At 40.1% G+C, this 22,901-nt stretch overlaps 1 protein-coding gene across 2 annotated transcripts in view; it reads right to left on the reverse strand.

Annotated features, from left to right (window-relative positions):
• The window catches only part of IQGAP2 (IQ motif containing GTPase activating protein 2), a 312,421-nt gene that overhangs the window by 241,818 nt on the left and 47,702 nt on the right, over positions 1-22,901 (reverse strand). For both annotated transcript variants that reach the window (XM_058729192.1, XM_058729182.1), the window contains exon 2: positions 13,061-13,160. In XM_058729192.1, coding sequence (XP_058585175.1) covers positions 13,061-13,160 — 100 coding nt within the window. The remainder of the gene's footprint in view (positions 1-13,060; positions 13,161-22,901) is intronic.

The following is a 22,901-nucleotide window of genomic DNA, read 5'->3' on the forward strand; positions in this document are numbered from 1 at the left end:
TATTTATCTGTCTGTTGGCTGTGACCTTGGAAAAATTCCTTAGGTTTTTCCAGGACTTGTTTTTGCCATCTATAAGATGGGAATAACCCTGTGTAAGTTGAATGCCTTGGGCACTGTGTGGGTCTGGTGAGCAGACACTCACTTGGTAACCCTTGGAGTAAAGTATGTTTGAGATCATGGAAAATTCCTAACCTCTCCCAGCTCTCCAACTTCAAAGAGCTTGAAAGACTAATATAAACTTTGGGATCAAATATCAGTTGCTCAATTCTCTTTGGCTAGAGAGGATTAATATTGATTATTTGTATTTAAAAATGCCAGCACGCTAAAAAGGTAAGCTTTGATTTGTGGGCTCACACCTGACTGGCATCTGCCCAATACATCCCCAAGGCTAGGACACAAAATATGTGAAACTCAACTGTGTGTTCCAACCCCAGGCTTGCCTGATGGAGACCATACAACGTGTGTGTCTGAGTCAGGTTAGTGATGCCTGGATCCTCCCCAATGCATCTGTCTTCCCAACCTCCTCTGTCCCTCAAATATAGTTCCCTGTCAAACTGTATGGCTTCTCCCTTTATGTCCTTAACAACTGTCCCTTCTACTGCAGCTCCACAGCACCATCCCCGGTTACCACACAGCTGGACCTCAGCATCAACATCTCCTCCAAGAACCTAGCTGCAAGCAGCATGCCCTGGAAGGCTGGGCTGCCTGCCATGGAGACACCCCGTCAAGAGCACCTCTTGGGGTGCCTGGGTGGCTCAGTTGTTTTTAGCCTGTGCTCAGGTCATGATCCAAGAGTCATGGGATCGAGTCCTGTGCTGGGCTCTGTGCTAAGCGTGAAGACTGCTGAAGATTGTTTCTCTTTCTCTCTCTCTCCCCCCACCCCCCACCCGTTATGTACTCTTTCTGTTTATAAAAACAAAAAAAAAAACCAAAAAAAACAAAAAAACCACATCTCATCTTATCCTCTCATCTGTGGTTATCCCCTGATGGCTAACCCTGATGACTAGTTCTCCTCGGAGGTTACTCTGTCTCCCTACTGTGGATACGTACCTTAGGGGGACAAGCCCCAGGATGTCAAAAAGGTCCTCGACCTGTGGCATATGGCTCTCAAAGCAAGCTGACTTGTAAGCAAATCCAAACAGGGCACTCCTGGAAGGCAGGCCCTCCCCTTACCTAGGAGCCAGACCCTGAAAAGGGTCCCTGCTCTCGACTCAGCTGTGCCCCTTGCCCCACCAGCCTGTCAGCCACTGCATGGAGCAACCCCACACTTTCTTGTTCCCTGGGACACAGAGGGGTGATCAGAGCCAGGGAGAGAACAAGGAGGAAGGGGGAAATGCAGAATCACCATAGAAAAATAAAAACTATTTATGTTTTGAAAATGCAATTAAGAATTCCTTAATATTTGATTAACATTTTGTAGAGAGCAACAACATGTCCCTTAATGGGTTGATGACCAAGGAAGATATTTCCTTCCAGATTCCTAGTTTCTATTAGCATCGTTTATGAGCAAGCCATAGGCAGCATCTTTAGGAAAACAGACAGTGAGGTCCAAGCCTGTAGAAGAAATCCAATGGATTCTCTAAAGCACTCCCCAGTCATAAGATTCTTTTTCTTGAAGAAATCGCAAATATTCAGGGTTAAGCAAACCCATATTCATGGCCCTCACTTGCTTAAACATTGGAAGCATTTCTCCTTTCAAGTATAATTCTCTACCTCTCTACTAGGTAAGGCCAGAGCTTGATCTAATCAATGAGCTGTCTTTTTGGTGTCTGAGTTGTAAGCACTGACACAAAAGGAATCACACCGTGTTTTTGTTTCTTTTCCAGGACACATATGAAACTGCCTCAGAGTCACTAATACAAAGAACAGCTTGGCTCACATAAAGAGCTCTTTGAAGATAATATTTCTAAACAAGCCCATCACCAAGGGAAGGCTTTTTTGCTCTGTTTACTTTCCGAGGTAGGACAGAAAAAGTAAGCATGCCAGAAGATTTGTAGCGTTTTCCCCTTCCTTAAAAAAGAAATATAATATATCAGGAACTTCCTTGGGAAACATACAACAGCAGCCCCATTCATAACTATTTGCTCAACTATAATTTGCAAATTCCCTCTCCTTCTCTTGCCAACATGCCCCCTCCCATTCCCTGCTCTTCCTAATAGCTCTAGTCTGATTTCCCTTCCCCGATCCAGACTTTCCCAAAGAGAACTCTCCATCTTAGATTTTTTTCACAGTTGCCCTACAAAACTAAAGAAATGAAGTTCTTAAAAGGGAATTATTTTCATTATTCAAAGATATTTTGCAGAAGTTAATATGAAATCTACTCAGCAGAAGAAATTCTTTTTTAGGAAATTAACTCCTTTAATTTAAAGGGTGGGATTTCTGGCATCAGAGAGAAACTTTCAAAGCCTATAGGAGTAGCAGACTTGTCTGAACGGTCCCATTGCAGCAAAATCCCTACAGCAAAGAAATGATCAAGACAGTCTCCCCGGCCCACCTGAAAAGAAAACTTAAAAGTCCATTTAGTATTATTTAAAATGGCAGAGGAATGAAAAGCTTAGTCCCAAATAATTCACAATTCAAGACTATAGGGGTACCTGGTAGCTCATTCAGTGAAACGTCTGACAGCATAGAACCTGCTTGGGTTTCTCTCTCCTCTCTCTCTGCCCTTCCCTTGCGCACATACACACACACAGTCTCTCCCTCTCAAATAAATAAATTTCAAAAAAAAAAAAATCTTTTTAAACTATCCAGGCATAAATAACCTTAATACCATAATCATTTACACCAAGACACCATCCAATTTCTGATCTGGTCTCTGACATTAATAAAGAGGATCCTGCCCCCTTTTCTGGGGTCAATTGCAAAAAAGGTCAATTGCAATATATATATATATATATATATATATATATATATATATATATATATATAGTGTGTATGTGTACGTGTATATATATATATACACATGTGTATATATGTGTATATATGTGTATACACATGTGTATATATATACACATGTGTATATATGTGTATACACACACACATATACACACACACACACACACACACACACACCCTGTAGAAGGCAGCTTGTAATCACCCTGGTGATTCCTGCCTTCTAGAATTCATGCCCTTCTAGAATCTTCTCCCCTTGAAACACATGCTGGATTTACTAACTTGATTCTAATGACTGGAATACAGCAAACTATGGGACAGCACTTCTGAGAATGGGTTACAAAAGGGCTCTGGCTTCCAACTTACTGGCCCTTTCTTGTTTGCTCACTGAGGAAAGCCAGCTACCATATTGGGAGCTGCCCACAGAGAGGCCCATATGTCAAGGAGCTGAGGGAAGCCTGTGGCCAACAGCAACGAGGGAATGGGGTCCTCAGTCCAAACGTCCGTCAGGAACTGAATCCTGCCAACACCATGACTGAGCTTGGAAGATCTGTTCTGCTTGGACCCTAGGAGGACTGAAGCTTTATGACAGACTGAATGCCACAGGACTCAGTTAAACTAGAATCAGATTCCTGACTTTGAAAAGCTGTGAGATAAATGTTCTTTGTTTTAAGCTGCTAAGTTTTAGAGTAATTAATTACACAGTCATGGATAACTAGTACACATAGTTATGTGTACTCCCAACAGAATTATGATTGGCTCTTTGTGATGTCATGTAAACCTGTTAGCCTGTGGATAAACACAGGGTCAAGAGCCACTTTATTTTTTTTTTATTTTATTTTTTTAACATTTATTTATTTTTGAGACAGAGAGAGACAGAGCATGAACACGGGAAGGGCAGAGAGAGAGGGAGACACAGAATCTGAAACAGGTTCCAGGCTCTGAGCTGTCAGCACAGAGCCCGACGCGGGGCTCAAACTCACGGACCGTGAGATCATGACCTGAGCCGAAGCTGGACGCCCAACCGACTGAGCCACCCAGGCGCCCCAAGAACCACTTTATAAAGCAACTATCTTTTTTGGTCTTAAAAACACGCCTTTCATATTTTCCCTGGTCATTAATATTAGTATTTTGAGACTTAATTAATAAGTCCATATGCCCAGATGTCATAATTTTATCAGCTATGAGCAATAATTTCAGCCACAAGTCGTCTTAATAATATAGGTTATCTCTTCCTCTCTTCATTCATTCAGTCATTTATTCATTCACTGAAAAATACTCTATGCCCTTCTCTGGGTCACTTCTACTTCCCTGTGGTATCAAACTGTCTCGGATTCCCAGCTTCATAACCCACTGGGTCACATAAATGGCAGGAAGAACTTGTACCATCTAACTACAATATAGAATTTTCCACTGAGACAAAGACTAAATTTTACTTTAGGCTGGCAGTCCTGGCACACCATGTAGAATCTTGTCCACCACGAATCTAATTCACATCCTACTTGTTACCTCCAGGCAAACTAAAACACACAGAAAACAGTACAACGAATCGTCATTAGTGAACAAATGATAGTAGGCCAATACCAGCATTAAGTAATTCATCCAACTATGTGACAGATATGATGTCATGTTATAATAGGGGTAGTTGACCTAGATGGGCCATGCCAAAGAAGGACTCCCTGAAAAAGGTAGTTAAAATCTAAAGACAGTAGAGCCTGAATAGATACACAGGAGAAGGGAATAGCACATGCAGAGGTCCTATGGAAAAGGGGTCAATGTGGCTGGAAAAAGAGCAATAAGGAAGGGGGCACAATATGAAACTGGAGCAGCTTAAGAACCGGACCATACAAAGCTTATGAGGCCTTGTAAGAGTCTGGTCTTTATTCTATGAGAATTGCGATAACACTGAGTGGTTTTCAACGGGGTTGGCCAGAACAGATGAGAGTTTTGAAGAAATTCATTTGACTATGATACAGATGATAAAGGATTAAAGGGGCAAGAGGATTGAGGAAACCAGTCAGAGAGCACTGCAGTAATCTAGCAAGAGAAGTCAGAAGGCTTCAGGAGGTTCGTGGTGGGATAGAGAGGTGAACATAGAAGAGATATTTAGGAGAATGATGAGCTGGAAACAGGGAGATACTCCCGCACACACATACAGAGAGATCAAAAGAGCAAATGTAAGTGAAGGACAGAATTTTAAACTCATGAGTAAAAGCATTAACTGAACAATTTCTTTGAGCACATTATTAGTTGCCTGATCTCCATCCCCCAAAGTGACCCTACCGCACCAGTTTAAGTATGGTGGGTGCTCAAGAAACTATAAAATCAACAGTGTTTAGAACCCATGTATCTTAGGCATATGTTCTACGCTCATTTTATCTACTGAATACCGCTTAATCTTATTTAACAGGTTTACTAAGCACTTCTCCAAGTTAGTCTGGTCAAAGGAACTTTTCTTTGTAACGGCTTTAATAAGGTACAGCTTATATACCATACATTTACCCTTTTAAAGTCCGCAATTGAGTGATTTTCAGTACAGAGTTATGCAACCATCGCCACAATCAATTTTAGAACACTTTTGTTCCTACAATAACTATACAATAATCAGTCACTCTCCATCCCCTCTATTCTCCCAGGCCTAGGCAACCAATGGTCTACCATCTGTCTCCATGGACTGGCCTTTTCTGGGCACTTCATATATATGGAATTATATAATAAGTGGCTTTTTGTGTCTGCCTTCCTTCACTCAGTATATTTTCAGCGTCCGCTCAGGTTGAAGTCTGTATCAGTATATTAATTCACTTTTTTGAAAGGTTTTCTTTTCAGTAATCTCTTCACCCAACGTGGGACTCCAACTTACAACCCCAAGATTAAGAGTTGCACACTCAGCCAACTGAGCCAGAACATTAGTTATAATTGATTAGCCTACACGAACCTACATTTGCTATAACTGATGAACCTATCATCATCATCCAAATTCCACAGTTTACATAATGGTTCACTGTTGGTTTTGGACAAATGTATAATGACATTTATCACTGTGGTGTCATACAGAGTATTTTCACTACACTAAAAACTCTCTGTGTTCTGTCTATTCATCCTCCTTTCCCAACTGCTGATATTTTTACTGTCTCCATAGTTTTGCCTTTGCTAGAAAGTCATAGTTGGAATCGTATAGGATGTAGCCTTTTCAGATTGGCTTTTCTTTGCTGTATACATTTAAGGTTCCTGTACGTCTTTTCATGGCTTGATAGCTTTTTTTTTTTTTTTTTTTTTTTTTTTTTTAGCAAAGAATAATATTCCACTGCCTGGATATGCCACAGTGTATTTATTCATTCACCTACTGAAGGACATCACGGTCACATCCAACTTTGCCTATTATTAAAAAAAGTCTTTTGACATCCATACACAAGTTTTTTGTGTGGACCTAAGACTTCACTCCCTCCGTTAAATAATAAGAGCACAACTGCTGGATAGCATGATAAGAGTATGCTTGGTTTTTTAACAAACTGCAAGTGACTATACCACTTTGCATTTCCATGAGCAATGAGAGTTCCAGTTGCTCCAAACCCTCACAGCATTGGGTGTTGCCAGTGTTTCATATTTTGACCATTCTGATAATTGTACAGTGGTATCTTACTTTATTTTGCACTTCCTTGATGACACATGACGTGGAGCATCTTTTCCTATACTTATTTGCCATCTGTGTATCTTCTTCAGAGATGTGTCTGTTAAGGTTTTTAGCCTATTCTTTAACCTAGTTGTTTTCTTATTGTTGAAGTTTTAAGAGTTTTTTTTTTTTAATTTTTTTATTATTTATTTTTGAGACAGAGAGAGACAGAGCATGAATGGGGGAGGGGCAGAGAGAGAGGGAGACACAGAATCAGAAGCAGGCTCCAGGCTCTGAGCCGTCAGCCCAGAGCCTGACGCGGGGCTCGAACTCACGAACCGTGAGATTGTGACCTGAGCTGAAGTCGGACGCTCAACCGACTGAGCCACCCAGGTGCCCCAAGAGTTTTTAAATATCTTATATAGCAGTTCTGTATGAGACAGGTCTTTTACCTGGTATATTTTATACCAGCCTGTGGACTGTCCTCTCATCCTCTTGACACTTCCTTTTGTGAAGCAGAAAGTTTTAATTTTAATGAAATCCAGCTTACTCACTTTTCTTCTTTCATGCCATTGGTGCTCTATCTTAAAAGTCACTGCTATACTGAATTTCATCTAAGTTTTCTCCTTTGTTATCTTTTTTTTAATGTTTGTTTGAAGAGACAGAGAGAGAGAAAGGCAGAAAGAGAGTGACAGAGAATCCCAAGCAGGCTTTGCACTGTCAGCACAGAGCCTGATGTGGGATTTGATCCCACTGATTGGAGATCATGACCTAAGCCGAAATCAAGAGTCTGACACTTAAATGACTGAACCACCCAAGCACACCCTCCTTTGTTATCTTTTAAAAGTTTCACAGGTTTTCTTTTTATAGGTAGGTGTGATCCATTTGAGGTATTTTTTTTGTGAAGGGTACAATGGTATACTTTGTGATGAGTACAATGTGTAAGGTCTAGATTCACTTTTTACATGTCCAGTTTCAGCACCATTTGGTGAAAAGGCCATCTTTGCTCCATTGTATTGGTTTGCTCCTTTGTTAAAGGTCAATTGACTATACTTTTAGGGTGTATTTCTGGGTTCTCTATTCTCTTTCACTGATCTATGTGCCTAATGTTTCACCAATGCCACTCTCTTGATCACTGCAACTTTGTATTAAATTTGAAGTCTGGTAGTGTCAGTCCTCCAACTTTGTTCTCCTTCAATATTGCGTTGGTAATTCTAGGTCTTTTTCTTTTTTTTAAACATTTTTTAATGCTTATTTATGAGAGAGAGAGAGAGAGAGAGAGAGAGAGAGAGAGAGAGAGAGGAAGGGAGGAAGGGAGAGAGAGAGAATGAACCCAAGTGGGGAAGGGACAGAGCAAGAGAGGGGCACAGAATCTGAAGCAGGCTCCAGGCTCTGAACTGTCAGCACAGAGCCCAATGCAGGGCTCAAACTCATGAGCCATGAGATTATGACCTGAGCCGAAGTCAGATGCTTAACCAACTGAGCCACCCAGGTGCCCCTAGGTCTTTGGCTTCTCAGTATAAACTTTAGAATCAGGTTGTCATTATGCAAAAAGTAACTTGAGATTTTGACTGACACTGCATTGAATCTATAGATCAAGTTGGGAAGAAGTGACATTTTAGCAATACTGTCTTCCTATCCATGAATATGGAATATCTATCCACTTATTTAGTTCTTTCTTCTAGTTCATCAAAGTTTTATAGTTTTCCTCATATAGATTTTGTGCATATTTTATCAAATTTATACCTAAATAATTCATTTGAGTGCTAATGTAAATGGAACTGGGTTCTTAATGTCAAATTCCACTTGTTCATTGCTGACATATAGGAAAGCAATAGACTTTTACATATAATCTTGTATCTTGCTATAATTGCTTATTAGTTCCAATTTTTAAAAAAATTCTTACTGAGTTTTCAAATAGTCAATCATGTCATCTATGAATAAACCCAGTTTTGTTTCTTCCTTTTCAATCTATGTTTTCTTTTTTTTATTATATTAACTAGAACTTCCAGTTCAAAGTTGAAAAAGGAGTAGTGAGAAGGAAGGTCTTTGCCTTGTATCTTAATGGGAAAGCTTGGAATTTCTCACCATTAAATATGATGTTTGCTTTTAGCATGTTTTTTGTTCACTGTCTTTCTCAAACTGAGGGTGTTCCCCCTTGATTCCTAGTTAACTAAGAATTTTTTTCTTGAATAAGTTTGGATTTTGTTAAGTGCCTTTTCTGCACTGATACAGTGACATATCATGTAATTTTTCTTACTTAGCCTGTTGATGTGATAGATCACATTAAATGATTTTCAAATATGAAACAAGCTTTGCATACCTGGGATAAATCTCACTTGGTTGTGATTTATACAGTACTTTTTATACACTGTTGAATGTGATTTGCTAATATCATTTTTTATAGATGAATAGTATTTCATGGTAGGGATGTATCTCATTTCATTTACTCATCAGTAGATGGACATTTGGGTTGTTTCCACTTTTTGCTCCCATGAGTAATACTTCAATGACCATTTGTGTGCAGGTTTTCTGCATGCACACAGGTTTTCAGGTTTCTTTGGTATATATCTGGTAGTGGAATTGTTGGGTCATATGGTAATTCCATATTTAATTTTTTTAAGTAGCTGCCAGAATGTTTTACATTTTTTGAAATTTTATTTTACAGAGTGTGTGCAAGTGGGGGAGAGGCGCAGAGGGAGAGAGAGCATCTTAAACGGGCTCCATGCTCAGTGCACAACCCGATATGGGGCTTGATCCCATGACCCTAGCATCATAACATGAGCCAAAATTAAGAGTAGACACTCAACAAACTGAACCACCTAGGTGACCCCAAAATGTTATAAAAAGTAGCTGCACCATTTTGTAATTCAACAAGTACCTTCCCTCATCCTTGCAAACACTTGATATTGTTGGTCTTTTCGATTCTAACTATTCCAGTGTGAGGTAGTATCTCACTGTGGTTTTGCTTTGCATTTCCCTAACAACTGATGTTAACCCCCCTGTCCTGTTCTGGTGCATGTGTATCTTATTTGGTGAAATGTCACCATTACCCCCAAATCACATATATTTATACCTGTTTTCTTTTAGGAGTTTTGTATTTGTGGTTCTCACATTTCGATTAGATTATGCATGGGATAGGGATCCATGTTCATTTTTATGCTTGACTATTTCCAGTTGCCCAAGATTATTTGTTGAAAGATGTTTTTCCCATTAAAATGTCTTGATCGATTTTTGAATTACACTAAACTTGCAATCCCGGGATAAATCCCACTTAGTGGTATATGATACTTTATTTATGTTGCTGGACTTAGTTTGCTAGTATTTTGTTGAGGTTTTTTTTGTTTGTACTCATAAGGCATGTAGGTCTATCATTTTTTTGAGGTATCTTTGTCTGGTTTTGGTATCAAAGAAAAAATGGGTCTTAGTAGAATGGGTTGCAAAGTGTTCCCTCCTCTTACATGTTTTTTGAAAAGCAGGCAATTTTTTTGCTTACTAACTTTACCTTTTTCCTTGTTCTAAGTCTATTCTGATTGTTAATTTATTTTTTGAGTCAGTTTTGATAGTTTATGTCTTTCTAGGTATCTGTCCATTTCATTTAGGTTATCTTACATATATTTGTTGGCATAGTAGTACATCACCCTTTTTATTTCTGTTAGTAGTGATATCTCCTCTGAATGATGTAGCTTTTAAATGGTTTATTATTAATTATCACAAATCTTGAAATTAATAAAGCCAAAGTTAAAGATGTAACAGACTATTACAATTTTGAGTTTTCAAAAATTCTGAATTAAAAGAATATACAAACACATCCTTCCAGTTCTTACCTCTGGAACCAAAAAGAGGCACAACAACAGAACCTACACATTTTTAGTTTAAGTACACCGAATCAGTTCTGAGCTGAACTAGAGACAGATCCTGGCTAAGCTTACACATTCTAAGTTTACCAGTTAGAAGAAACTCAGTATTTTAAGTCAACCACGCTCACATGAACACCTGCACATGCATGCACTATAATAAACCCAATATGACAAATTCCTAAGGCATTAGCATTGTAAAAGAATCATGTACCAAACCCTTTGAATTTTTTGGACAGAGACTAATTGACCCTTTCATTTATTTCTTGAGTTTAGGACCATCAGAATTCTGTGTACTATGCTTTCTGAAATCATAGCTCACATATTAATATGTATCTATTAACAGCCACATTTTTACAGACTCCACTTCCAAAAATCAGGTTCCCTAAAAGTCACCAAAAATGTTCAGATGTTAATAAGATTCATAAAAACATATTACATCTAATCTATTCTTGTAAAATAAACTAATAAAGTCACCTTAGAGGGAAAGTTGTATATTTCATAGTCTTTTCTTTCAATGAAACTATTCTTAGGAAACTTTCTTCAAAAAACCTGGGCTAATTGTTACTCTGACTTCTCTAAAACAAAATTCAACTACAAAGGTTTGAAAACACTGTGACAAGCTGTCAAGCTGTATTGATACATTCGATACATTCAGGAGAAAACTATGCTTATCACCATACACCTAACTGGCACTATTAAGTTTACAGAACACTTTTGCCTTTTACATTTTAGGTGATTTTTACAGCAGGGGCAGGGGTGGGAATCAGGTAGAGCAGGTGGCACTAACATCCTTTTTATTTTTTTTTTAATTCACGCATTTTTTAAAGTAGTATTTAAATCTAGCTGTACATTAGAAACTCCTAGATTTTTTTTTTTTTGAGAGAGACAGAATGCAAGTGGGAGAAGGGCAGAGAGTGAGGGAGAGAGACAGAATCCCAAGCAGGCTCCACACCGTCAGTGAAGAGCCCACTGTGGGGCTTGAACTCCTGAACCACGAGATCATGACCTGATGTCGGACACTTAACCAACTGAGTCACCCCGACACCCCTAATTTACGCATTTTATGACACAAGAAAAACTCATTACTGTGCTAGCATGTTTATCATCCCATTACAGAGGAGACAAAACCGAAGTTCCCACAGGTTAAACAATGTGGCCAAGGTCACACAGTTCCTAAGTGGTAATGCTGGGACCAGGAAATCCAGTCCGCTGACCTCCCCAGTATGACACTGCTTCTCATTTAGAAAAAGTAAGAGGCAAAAATTTAGAACTCAACATGTGTGTAAGGAGAAAGTTTCTCGTTACTCTTCCTAAACTTTTTCTTTGAAAGCATGTTTATTTGGAATATTTATGAGCCACTCTCCGTATCGAACTTTATTATCAACAACTTGACTAAAAGCATGTTTTTAATAATCTTAGGCTGATATTGAGTCTTCAGTGACCTGCCACCTGTCAACTTCACATATTTTAGAATCTTTAAAAGTATTCTTCAGAGCTTAGAGCTATGAGACACTGTTAAATTATTAAACAACCCTGAGAAATCCCCTTTCAAGTGATTCTGAGGCCAAATTAGTTCATGTGTCACCGAATTCTCTTCCACACAGCACTTGATAAAAAGCCTCATTCCTCCAGCTCAATAGACAGCTATTTAACAGTGATTAGAGATCATTAACACCAATGACCATTACCCCCATGTTTATTTCTATATACTTAACAAAGCTAGAACATACCATCTGTCCAAGGAATGATACTGTTACTCAATCACAGCACAAAGCACTAAATCAGAATCTAACTCATGGCATATGGACATTGGAGTATTCACCCAGCACAGGACAAAGTTCTTGTGGTTCCTCCGATACAGAGGCCTAAGGGCAAATGAGTTTATCTTCACTTTCTCCTCAGAGAACCCAATGTTTAAATGGAGATTGCAGTCATAAACTTACTCTCTAGCTTAGTGACCGATGGACTTCAGTTCAAAATGATACTGTCCTATACAGTATTTATAATTACTGGGGTTTGGGGTGACAAAAATATCTGAGGAAGCTCTGGGAAAAAGGAAGTTCAAGTACACTCATCATGATGAGCACTGAGTAATGTATAGAACTGCTCAATCACTATACTGCACACCTGAAACTAACTGTATGTTAACAAAACTGGAATTAAAATTAAAAACTTAAAAAAAAAGAAGTTGATTTAAGTCTTTGCTGTGCCCTCACTTCCAAATCAGTGAGATGAGGAATTTGAAATAATCTGCAATTGGCCCAGAGATTTCCTGGGAGAACGTAAGCAAGAAAAAGAAATAGTTGCCTCCCTCCTAGGGCCTTGACCCTGGCTATGGCAGCAACTTTTTCTCAATTCCGCCTGACCATTTACAAAAAGACAGGTGGTTCTTCTCCACTTACACTGATACCAATAAGACTGCAAATGAGTTGTTAAAAGTATGTATCCCAGGGGCACCTGGGTGGCTCAGTTGGTTGAGCGTCCGCCTTTGGCTCAGGTCATGATCTCACGGTTCCTGAGTTCAAGCCCTACATCGGACCCTTTGCTGTCGGCACAGAGCCCATGTCAGATCCTCTGTTTCCTTTCTCTCTGCCCCCCCTCTCTCTCCAAAATAAGTAATAAAACATTTTTTAAAAAGTATAGTATCCCAAAGTTTATCCAGGAGAAGTTACACAGATAGGCTGCATTGGGATCTTACCTTTTGGCTTCCTCTAGATGGCACAGATATTCATAAGCAATGTTCTGCCTCCTCCTCTCATCCATCTCCTCTGCAGAGAGCCTTTCATCATCCACAATAGCTAGAAATAGAGGAAAGCATCACATTACTTATAAGGGTAGTGTTCATCAAATAAACACTTGAGACAAAAACCCGAAAAAACACAGGCAATTCAACACTGAACACTAAGAGACAGAGATATTTAAACATCAGAAAAATAGAAAGATTTGCCTTTGGATTTTACAATATGTCAATGATAGCAAAAATTTAAAAATGCAATACTGAAGTACAGGTTAAAATTACTAAAAAGGATGAGAACAGCCATCATATATCATAGACTTGGTGCCAGAGAATTTTGATGGCCTCAAATCCATTAAAGCATGGTCCACTCCCAACAACTTTCCTTAACAAGCTTGTAGTATTGGTCCAGTGGCTCAGCTTGGACCTTCGTGGAAATTCTGGATTTTAAAAAATAATCTACAAGGACCAGTGTTTACCCACTCCTAAAGGGAATTAAAGCTTCTCATCCAATGCAAACCCAAGGTTACAGATGCCAAAGTCTCTAAGATTCGTGCTTCACCTGTATCTTGGCCTTGATGAGGCTAACCTTCGTGGTCAAAAGGTATCCAGAAGAACAAAACAAAGGAGACATCAATTGAGCAGTTTTTAAGCCCCACACTCTTTATTCCAATACAAATATACTTTACAAACTTCCACAATTCAGCTTTACTTTTCTGCAGAGAATACGGCCTCCCCATTTCCTGAGTGTACTTCACCAGCCCACAGTCTCAACAGTACTCAAGAGCCTCACGGGTCACATCTGCCAACTCTTGGCTGTTCATTTACATGACAAAGAACTCAATTCTGATAGCTATAAAGTAAATTTGGTTTCTAGTTTGTTACATTATTCATCTAATGAACACGTTGGGGGGGGCAGGGATGTATGGTCATATGGGGCAGGAATATGAATTTTTTTGTTCCCTAGCCACCAGCTCCAATCAGCCAATTCATAAATGAGACCCCTGGTTCCAAGCAGAAGCGTTAAGGTGACCCATCCATCCCTCAGAAAGGTCAATCCCATGCCGTACTGAGGAAGAGTCCAAAATATCATCTTAGCAGACAAGAGGAATTAAGATAAAATTTTGAACTCTTATTGGAGCAAGTGCTATGCTAAATATTTTCCAGCCAAAAATAATACCTCAAAGAACTCAAAAGTGATTAAACTTGTATCAATATAAAATATGACAGAATACCATAAACATATAAATATATGCTCGATGCTTATTGAGCATTTACTTTGTTTCAAGTCCTTAGGCAATGTTTTCTATGAACTGCCTCATTTACAGATGTAAATAAGGCAGGTAATGTGTCCCACTTTACAGTTGAGCAAATGGGCTGTGGAGTCATTTGCCCAAGTGAAAAGTAGAAACATTAGGACTAGACATGTGTGGATGGGAGGATGGGGGCGGGGGGAAGAAATGCGGAAGAACTTAGAGAAACATGTCTGTTTATAGAGGAGGAAGATAAGGAACCTGAAGAAGAATGAGGGGAGATGTGGAAAGGCACCAGGACAGGCTTGGAGAGAACCACGCTAGGGCAAAAGAAGCAGGAGCCTCCACACATTCCATCACCTTCTTCCTGTCCTCCCTTTCTACCACTCCCCATGTCTCAGTGTGGTTTCATTGCTTGAAACAGACCAATGGTACCAGTGAGGGTCAACAAAGATGTGTGTTCATCAAAATCATCTTCTTTTTCTTAATAAACTCAATCAGATCTAAACTTTAGAAGAGAACTTTCAAATTTAGGAAAAGTACCAAAGCTCTGGAACAACCCTCCCCTGCACCTCTACCCCAAGACTGCAGGCCTTCAACGTGTCTCCCCTAGACTCTTCTGACAGCCCTCCGACAGCCTCCCAGCCACCACCCCTCCCCCACTCATTGTCCTCACCACCACCAGAAGCACCTTTCAAACACAGTCCTGCTCATTTCGCTCTCCTTCTCCAAACCTTTGATGGATCCCCATGTGCTACAGAACAAAGGTCTAGAAGACCTTCCCACCTTCTCCAACGTGAAACCTGAATTCCATCCACTCCTTCCAGGCAGTGCTGTGTGCCAGGACCACAACACCACATTTTAGGTTGGAGTGCTTCTGCTCTCCACCTTCCCTCTGCCCTGGAAAGCCATTCTCCCACCTCCGTGTCTTACATCTTCTCAAGCAAAATTCTGTAGATCTGCAAGTCAGGATCCATCTACCTTCCTCAGCGCTTTGGTTCACCTTTTTATTACATCACTCATCACAGAAGCTCAGTCACGTCTCCCCCTACGAAATGGGAATTCCTTGCAGGAAAAGACTCTTAACTCATCTGCATGTCCCCATTACATTTATCATGGTTCCTTGCATGCAGAGAACAAACATTTCTGAAAAAATGCCTTTGTTAAGTGAGCTGACCCTCACCCCATAATGAATACACTTCTCAAATTATGATTTTCGTATCCCAAGTTTTCCTAGAAGGTACCTGGCATGCCCACATATCGTCACCTAATCTTCCACCTCCAGGGCTCCTAACACATCATCCCCCGGACACCTCGTGATTGCCAATCTCTCATTTTAACTTCAGTCTAAAGACGGTTTTCCATTCCTGACAGAACATTTTCATCTCATAGTACGCTCAGACACATTAAAGCTTGAAAACAATATAAAACTCCTAGTATGAATCCGCATGATGATGCTACCTTCCCAACTTTTAAGTATGAGTGCAGGGGTCACATTCAAAAGGAGACATTCTTACTGCCACCTTCCTTTTTGGCTATGAATTCCTTCCACCTCAACAAACCGACCCAGGAGGAAAGAGAAGCCTTAGCAGTACTTGGTCCCGAGGTCTCAACCCCCCAACTCCTTCCACAAGCCATGTAAGAATCCACCAGTCCAGGAGAGCTGCAGAGAGGCTCTTAAACTGTGACATCACCCCCATCCAAAGGGAAGACTTAATGTTTGAATTAACACACACACACATATATGCCACAAAGCGTTAAAGTGCAATCCCAAAGTATTGGCCCCAGCTGATAGAATTCTGCCTATCTTGATGGCTCAACTCCATCATCACTTCCTTCCCAAAGTCCCCTGTTTGTACCCACTCAAAATGTGCTCTCTCCTGGCACCTCCTATATCGTTTCATTTCATAGTCAACTCCTACAAGACACAGTTATATTCTCACCATGCCCAGCTCACTACCCTGCACAGGCTACATGCTCTACATGCTACACAATCTCTCATCAAGAATGATTAACACAAGGACTCTAAAATATCTATGTGGGTAGTTTTATTTGCCTACTTACCCCGAATACAAGAAGGGTATGGTCACTGATGGAGCAAGTCCAGTAACATTTCACACACCTCACTTACCTAATGTTCAATTTATAGATTCTATGGATCAGGCATGAGCCAAACCACCAGGGATAGGGCAGTGAACAAAACAAAACATGTTTGCCCTCGTGGGGCTTCCTTTAACACATCCCTTCCTTCCCTTCTGATCTGGCCCACCGGGTCACACATCTGGCCACTGCCCTTTCAACCACATGCACTTCAGCCTCACCTTCTTTCCTTCGTGACGTATGGTCAAAGCACATGTTATGGTTATGAGCGTGAAAATGTCTTAATCACAGCAAAAGATCCTTCTGGACCACAAAGGTTGTCTGCAACTATTTCTGCATTATTTAACATTTACTAAGTAGCAACTTCTGATAAGAACCACAGGCATGGATAATAACACTGCCATTTAAAGAGTCATCATGGAACTGATTAACTAATTCACTTAAGCATGACTTTACCACCCATAAATCACTCTTCCATGTTATTCTGTGGTTCTCCTAATCACTCTGAGAAGTAGGCACTGCCTCCTTCTAGGAAACAGCGGTCATGTAAGGGAAAGAGATGGCATGTAGTTACTTGCTGGGTCAATGGCTGAGTCACGGCTGGAAACCAGTTCCCTGAACACAGCAGCCCCTACCCTTGCCCAGTGCTGTGCTGCTGCTAGATCTGAGTGAGCCAGGACAGGACAGGTTCTGGTCACTGCCAAACCCAAGAGCAGACCATTTATGTGCCTTCAGAATTGCTTTCACCTTAAAACAGCTTGACTAACTGCAATTTCCTCTGAAGTTCATCTTCACTTGCTGCCTTGAACCCTAAGAGACACAAAGATATTGGGAAGAACTTCCAGAAATATCAGCAGCTCACAAAATTCCTCTTGTAACATTAGCAGATGCTGGCTCCAAGATGGCATTTTAAAGCACTAACATTCTACAGCAATCACATTACAGGGCTTATTCAGAGATCTAAGGAGCACAGTAAGTGTTGGTAGAGAAGGTGTTGAAGTAGAACTCTAAGTCATGGAAGGAAACTTGAGTTCATTTTCCAAAGAATACCCACAAAATCTAATGTAAAAATAGCCCAGAGACCTGCTTCATTAAGGAGTTTGCCTGGTCGCTTGTTAATTTCAGCTGCCCTACTTGCTCCCTTCACACATAGACACAACAAAGCCACCATCTCCTTGGTATTAAAATCCATTCACTCGTTCAACAGATATTTGAGTGGCTGCTTTGTGTCAGTCTGTTGTACAGACTGGATATAAAGTGACGACTATGATACACAAAGTCCCTCAAAAAGCTTTTACTAGAGTTAAACAATTTTAAGTTTGACATAACTGCGGGACGCTTAGATAGGTGTGTGTCGGGGGGTGGGGGGGGTGCCTTGGTGGCTCAGTGGGTTAAGTATCTGACTCTTGGTTTGGGCCCAGGTCATGATCTCACAGTTCAGGAGATCAAGCCCCACATCAGGCTCCCTGCTGACAGTGTGAAGCCTGCTTGGGATTGTCTCTCCCTCTCTCTCTGTCCCTCCCCTAGCCTCTCAAAAATAAATAAATAAACTTAAAAGAAAAGATAGGTAGGGATATACTCCCTCCAGTGGAGAGCGGGTCTGCAAGAATCACAAAAATCAGAGTGCCTGTGTGGCTTGGTTGGTTAAACGTCCGACTTCGGCTCAGGTTATGGTCTAGCAGTCCGTGAGTTTGAAGCCCGCATCAGGCTTTGTGCTGACAGCTCGGAGCCTGGAGCCTGCTTCAGATTCTGTGTCTCCCTCTCTCTCTGCTGTCCCCCATTTATGCTGTCTCTTTCCAAAAATAATTTTGGAATTTTATGAAATGGTATTATTTAAAACATGTCCCTTTAAGGGGAAACGGGTTAAAAATATGGCATGAAGCACTAATTCATAGAAACATGCTAGACTTTAGCATTTTTTCTTTTATTTTCTTTTAATTTTATTTTTTAATATATGAAATTTACTGTCAAATTGGTTTCCATACAACACCCAGTGCTCATCCCAAAAGGTGCCCTCCTCAATACCCATCACCCACCCTGCCCTCCCTCCCACCCCCCATCAACCCTCAGTTTGTTCTCAGTTTTTAACAGTCTCTTATGCTTCGGCTCTCTCCCACTCTAACCTCTTTTTTTTTTTTTTTTCCTTCCCCTCCCCCATGGGTTCCTGTTAAGTTTCTCAGGATCCACATAAGAGTGAAACCATATGGTATCTGTCTTTCTCTGTATGGCTTATTTCACTTAGCATCACACTCTCCAGTTCCATCCACGTTGCTACAAAAGGCCATATTTCATTTTTTCTCATTGCCACATAGTATTCCATTGTGTATATAAACCACAATTTCTTTATCCATTCATCAATTGATGGACATTTAGGCTCTTTCCATAATTTGGCTATTGTTGAGAGTGCTGCTATAAACATTGGGGTACAAGTGCCCCTATGCATCAGTACTCCTGTATCCCTTGGGTAAATTCCTAGCAGTGCTATTGCTGGGTCATAGGGTAGGTCTATTTTTAATTTTCTGAGGAACCTCCACACTGCTTTCCAGAGTGGCTGCACCAGTTTGCATTCCCACCAACAGTGCAAGAGGGTTCCTGTTTCTCCACATCCTCTCCAGCATCTATAGTCTCCTGATTTCTTCATTTTGGCCACTCTGACTGGCGTGAGGTGGTATCGGAGTGTGGTTTTGATTTGTATTTCCCTGATAAGGAGCGACGTTGAACATCTTTTCATGTGCCTGCTGGCCATCCTGATGTCTTCTTTAGAGAAGTGTCTATTCATGTTTTCTGCCCATTTCTTCACTGGGTTATTTGTTTTTCGGGTGTGGAGTTTGATGAGCTCTTTATAGATTTTGGATACTAGCCCTTTGTCCCATGTGTCATTTGTAAATATCTTTTCCCATTCCATTGGTTGCCTTTTAGTTTTGTTGGTTGTTTCCTTTGCTGTGCAGAAGCTTTTTATCTTCATAAGGTCCCAGTAATTCACTTTTGCTTTTAATTCCCTTGCCTTTGGGGATGTGCCGAGTAAGAGATTGCTACGGCTGAGGTCAGAGAGGTCTTTTCCTGCTTTCTCCTCTAAGGTTTTGATGGTTTCCTGTCTCACATTCAGGTCCTTTATCCATTTTGAGTTTATTTTTGTGAATGGTGTGAGAAAGTGGTCTAGTTTCAACCTTCTGCATGTTGCTGTCCGGTTCTCCCAGCACCATTTGTTAAACAGACTGTCTTTTTTCCATTGGATGTTCTTTCCTGCTTTGTCAAAGATGAGTTGGCCATACGTTTGTGGGTCTAGTTCTGGGGTTTCTATTCTATTCCATTGGTCTATGTGTCTGTTTTTATGCCAATACCATGCTGTCTTGATGATGACAGCTTTGTAGTAGAGGCTAAAGTCTGGGATTGTGATGCCTCCTGCTTTGGTCTTCTTCTTCAAAATGACTTTGGCTATTCGGGGCCTTTTGTGGTTCCATATGAATTTTAGGATTGCTTGTTCTAGTTTCGAGAAGAATGCTGGTGCAATTTTGATTGGGATTGCATTGAATGTGTAGATAGCTTTGGGTAGTATTGACATTTTGACAATATTTATTCTTCCAATCCATGAGCAGGGAATGTCTTTCCATTTCTTTATATCTTCTTCAATTACCTGCATAAGCTTTCTATAGTTTTCAGCATACAGATCTTTTACATCTTTGGTTAGATTTATTCCTAGGTATTTTATGCTTCTTGGTGCAGTTGTGAATGGGATCAGTTTCTTTATTTGTCTTTCTGTTGCTTCATTGTTAGTGTATAAGAATGCAACTGATTTCTGTACATTGATTTTGTATCCTGCAACTTTGCTGAATTCATGTATCAGTTCTAGCAGACTTTTGGTGGAGTCTATCGGATTTTCCATGTATAATATCATGTCATCTGCAAAAAGCGAAAGCTTGACTTCATCTTTGCCAATTTGGATGCCTTTGATTTCCTTTTGTTGTCTGATTGCTGATGCTAGAACTTCCAGCACTATATTAAACAACAGCGGTGAGAGTGGGCATCCCTGTCGTGTTCCTGATCTCAGGGAAAAAGCTCTCAGTTTTTCCCCATTGAGGATGATGTTAGCTGTGGGCTTTTCATAAATGGCTTTTATGATCTTTAAGTATGTTCCTTCTATCCCGACTTTCTCAAGGGTTTTTATTAAGAAAGGGTGCTGGATTTTGTCAAAGGCCTTTTCTGCATCGATTGACAGGATCATATGGTTCTTCTCTTTTTTTTTTGTTAATGTGATGTATCACGTTGATCGATTTGCGAATGTTGAACCATCCCTGCATCCCAGGAATGAATCCCACTTGATCATGGTGAATAATTCTTTTTATATGCTGTTGAATTCGAATTGCTAGTATCTTATTGAGAATTTTTGCATCCATATTCATCAGAGATATTGGCCTGTAGTTCTCTTTTTTTACTGGGTCTCTGTCTGGTTTAGGAATCAAAGTAATACTGGTTTCATAGAATGAGTCTGGAAGTTTTCCTTCCCTTTCTATTTCTTGGAATAGCTTGAGAAGGATAGGTATTATCTCTGCTTTAAACGTCTGGTAGAACTCCCCTGGGAAGCCATCTGGTCCTGGACTCTTCTTTGTTGGGAGATTTTTGATAACCGATTCAATTTCTTCGCTGGTTATGGGTCTGTTCAAGCTTTCTATTTCCTCCTGATTGAGTTTTGGAAGCGTGTGGGTGTTTAGGAATTTGTCCATTTCTTCCAGGTTGTCCAATTTGTTGGCATATAATTTTTCATAGTATTCCCTGATAATTGTTTGTATCTCTGAGGGATTAGTTGTAATAATTCCATTTTCATTCATGATTTTATCTGTTTGGGTCATCTCCCTTTTCTTTTTGAGAAGCCTGGCTAGAGGTTTGTCAATTTTGTTTATTTTTTCAAAAAACCAACTCTTGGTTTCGTTGATCTGCTCTACAGTTTTTTTAGATTCTATATTGTTTATTTCTGCTCTGATCTTTATTATTTCTCTTCTTCTGCTGGGTTTAGGCTGCCTTTGCTGTTCTGCTTCTAGTTCCTTTAGGTGTGCTGTTAGATTTTGTATTTGGGATTTTTCTTGTTTCTTGAGATAGGCCTGGATTGCAATGTATTTTCCTCTCAGGACTGCCTTCGCTGCGTCCCAAAGCATTTGGGTTGTTGTATTTTCATTTTCGTTTGTTTCCATATATTTTTTAATTTCTTCTCTAATTGCCTGGTTGACCCACTCATTCATTAGTAGGGTGTTCTTTAACCTCCATGCCTTTGGAGGTTTTCCAGACTTTTTCCTGTGGTTGATTTCAAGCTTCATAGCATTGTGGTCTGAAAGTATGCATGGTATAATTTCAATTCTTGTAAACTTATGAAGGGCTGTTTTGTGACCCAGTATATGATCTATCTTGAAGATGTTCCATGTGCACTCGAGAAGAAAGTATATTCTGTTGCTTTGGGATGCAGAGTTCTAAATATATCTGTCAAGTCCATCTGATCCAATGTATCATTCAGGGCCCTTGTTTCTTTATTGACTGTGTGTCTAGTTGATCTATCCATTTCTGTAAGTGGGGTGTTAAAGTCCCCTGCAATGACCACATTCTTATCAATAAGGTTGCTTATGTTTATGAGTAATTGTTTTATATATCTGGGGGCTCCGGTATTCGGCGCATAGACATTTATAATTGTTAGCTCTTCCTGATGGATAGACCCTGTAATTATTATATAATGCCCTTCTTCATCTCTTGTTACAGCCTTTAATTTAAAGTCTAGTTTGTCTGATATAAGTATGGCTACTCCAGCTTTCTTTTGGCTTCCAGTAGCATGATAAATAGTTCTCCATCCCCTCACTCTCAATCTAAAGGTGTCCTCAGATCTAAAATGAGTCTCTTGTAGACAGCAAATAGATGGGTCTTGTTTTTTTATCCATTCTGATACCCTATGTCTTTTGGTTGGCGCATTTAATCCATTTACATTCAGTGTTATTATAGAAAGATACGGGTTTAGAGTCATTGTGATGTCTGTATGTTTTATGCTTGTAGTGATGTCTCTGGTACTTTGTCTCACAGGATCCCCCTTAGGATCTCTTGTTAGGGCTGGTTTCGTGGTGACAAATCCTTCAGTTTTTGTTTGTTTGAGAAGACCTTTATCTCTCCTTCTATTCTAAATGACAGACTTGCTGGATAAAGGATTCTCGGCTGCATATTTTTTCTGTTTAGCACACTGAAGATATCGTGCCAAGCCTTTCTGGCCTGCCAAGTTTCAAAGGAGAGATCAGTCACGAGTCTTATAGGTCTCCCTTTATATGTGAGGGCACGTTTACCCCTTGCTGCTTTCAGAATTTTCTCTTTATCCTTTTATTTTGCCAGTTTCACTATGATATGTCGTGCAGAAGATCGATTCAAGTTACGTCTGAAGGGAGTTCTCTGTGCCTCTTGGATTTCAATGCCTTTTTCCTTCCCCA

Source organism: Neofelis nebulosa, chromosome 1, assembly GCF_028018385.1.
Source record: "Neofelis nebulosa isolate mNeoNeb1 chromosome 1, mNeoNeb1.pri, whole genome shotgun sequence".
In the NCBI taxonomy this organism is placed as follows: domain Eukaryota; kingdom Metazoa; phylum Chordata; class Mammalia; order Carnivora; family Felidae; genus Neofelis; species Neofelis nebulosa.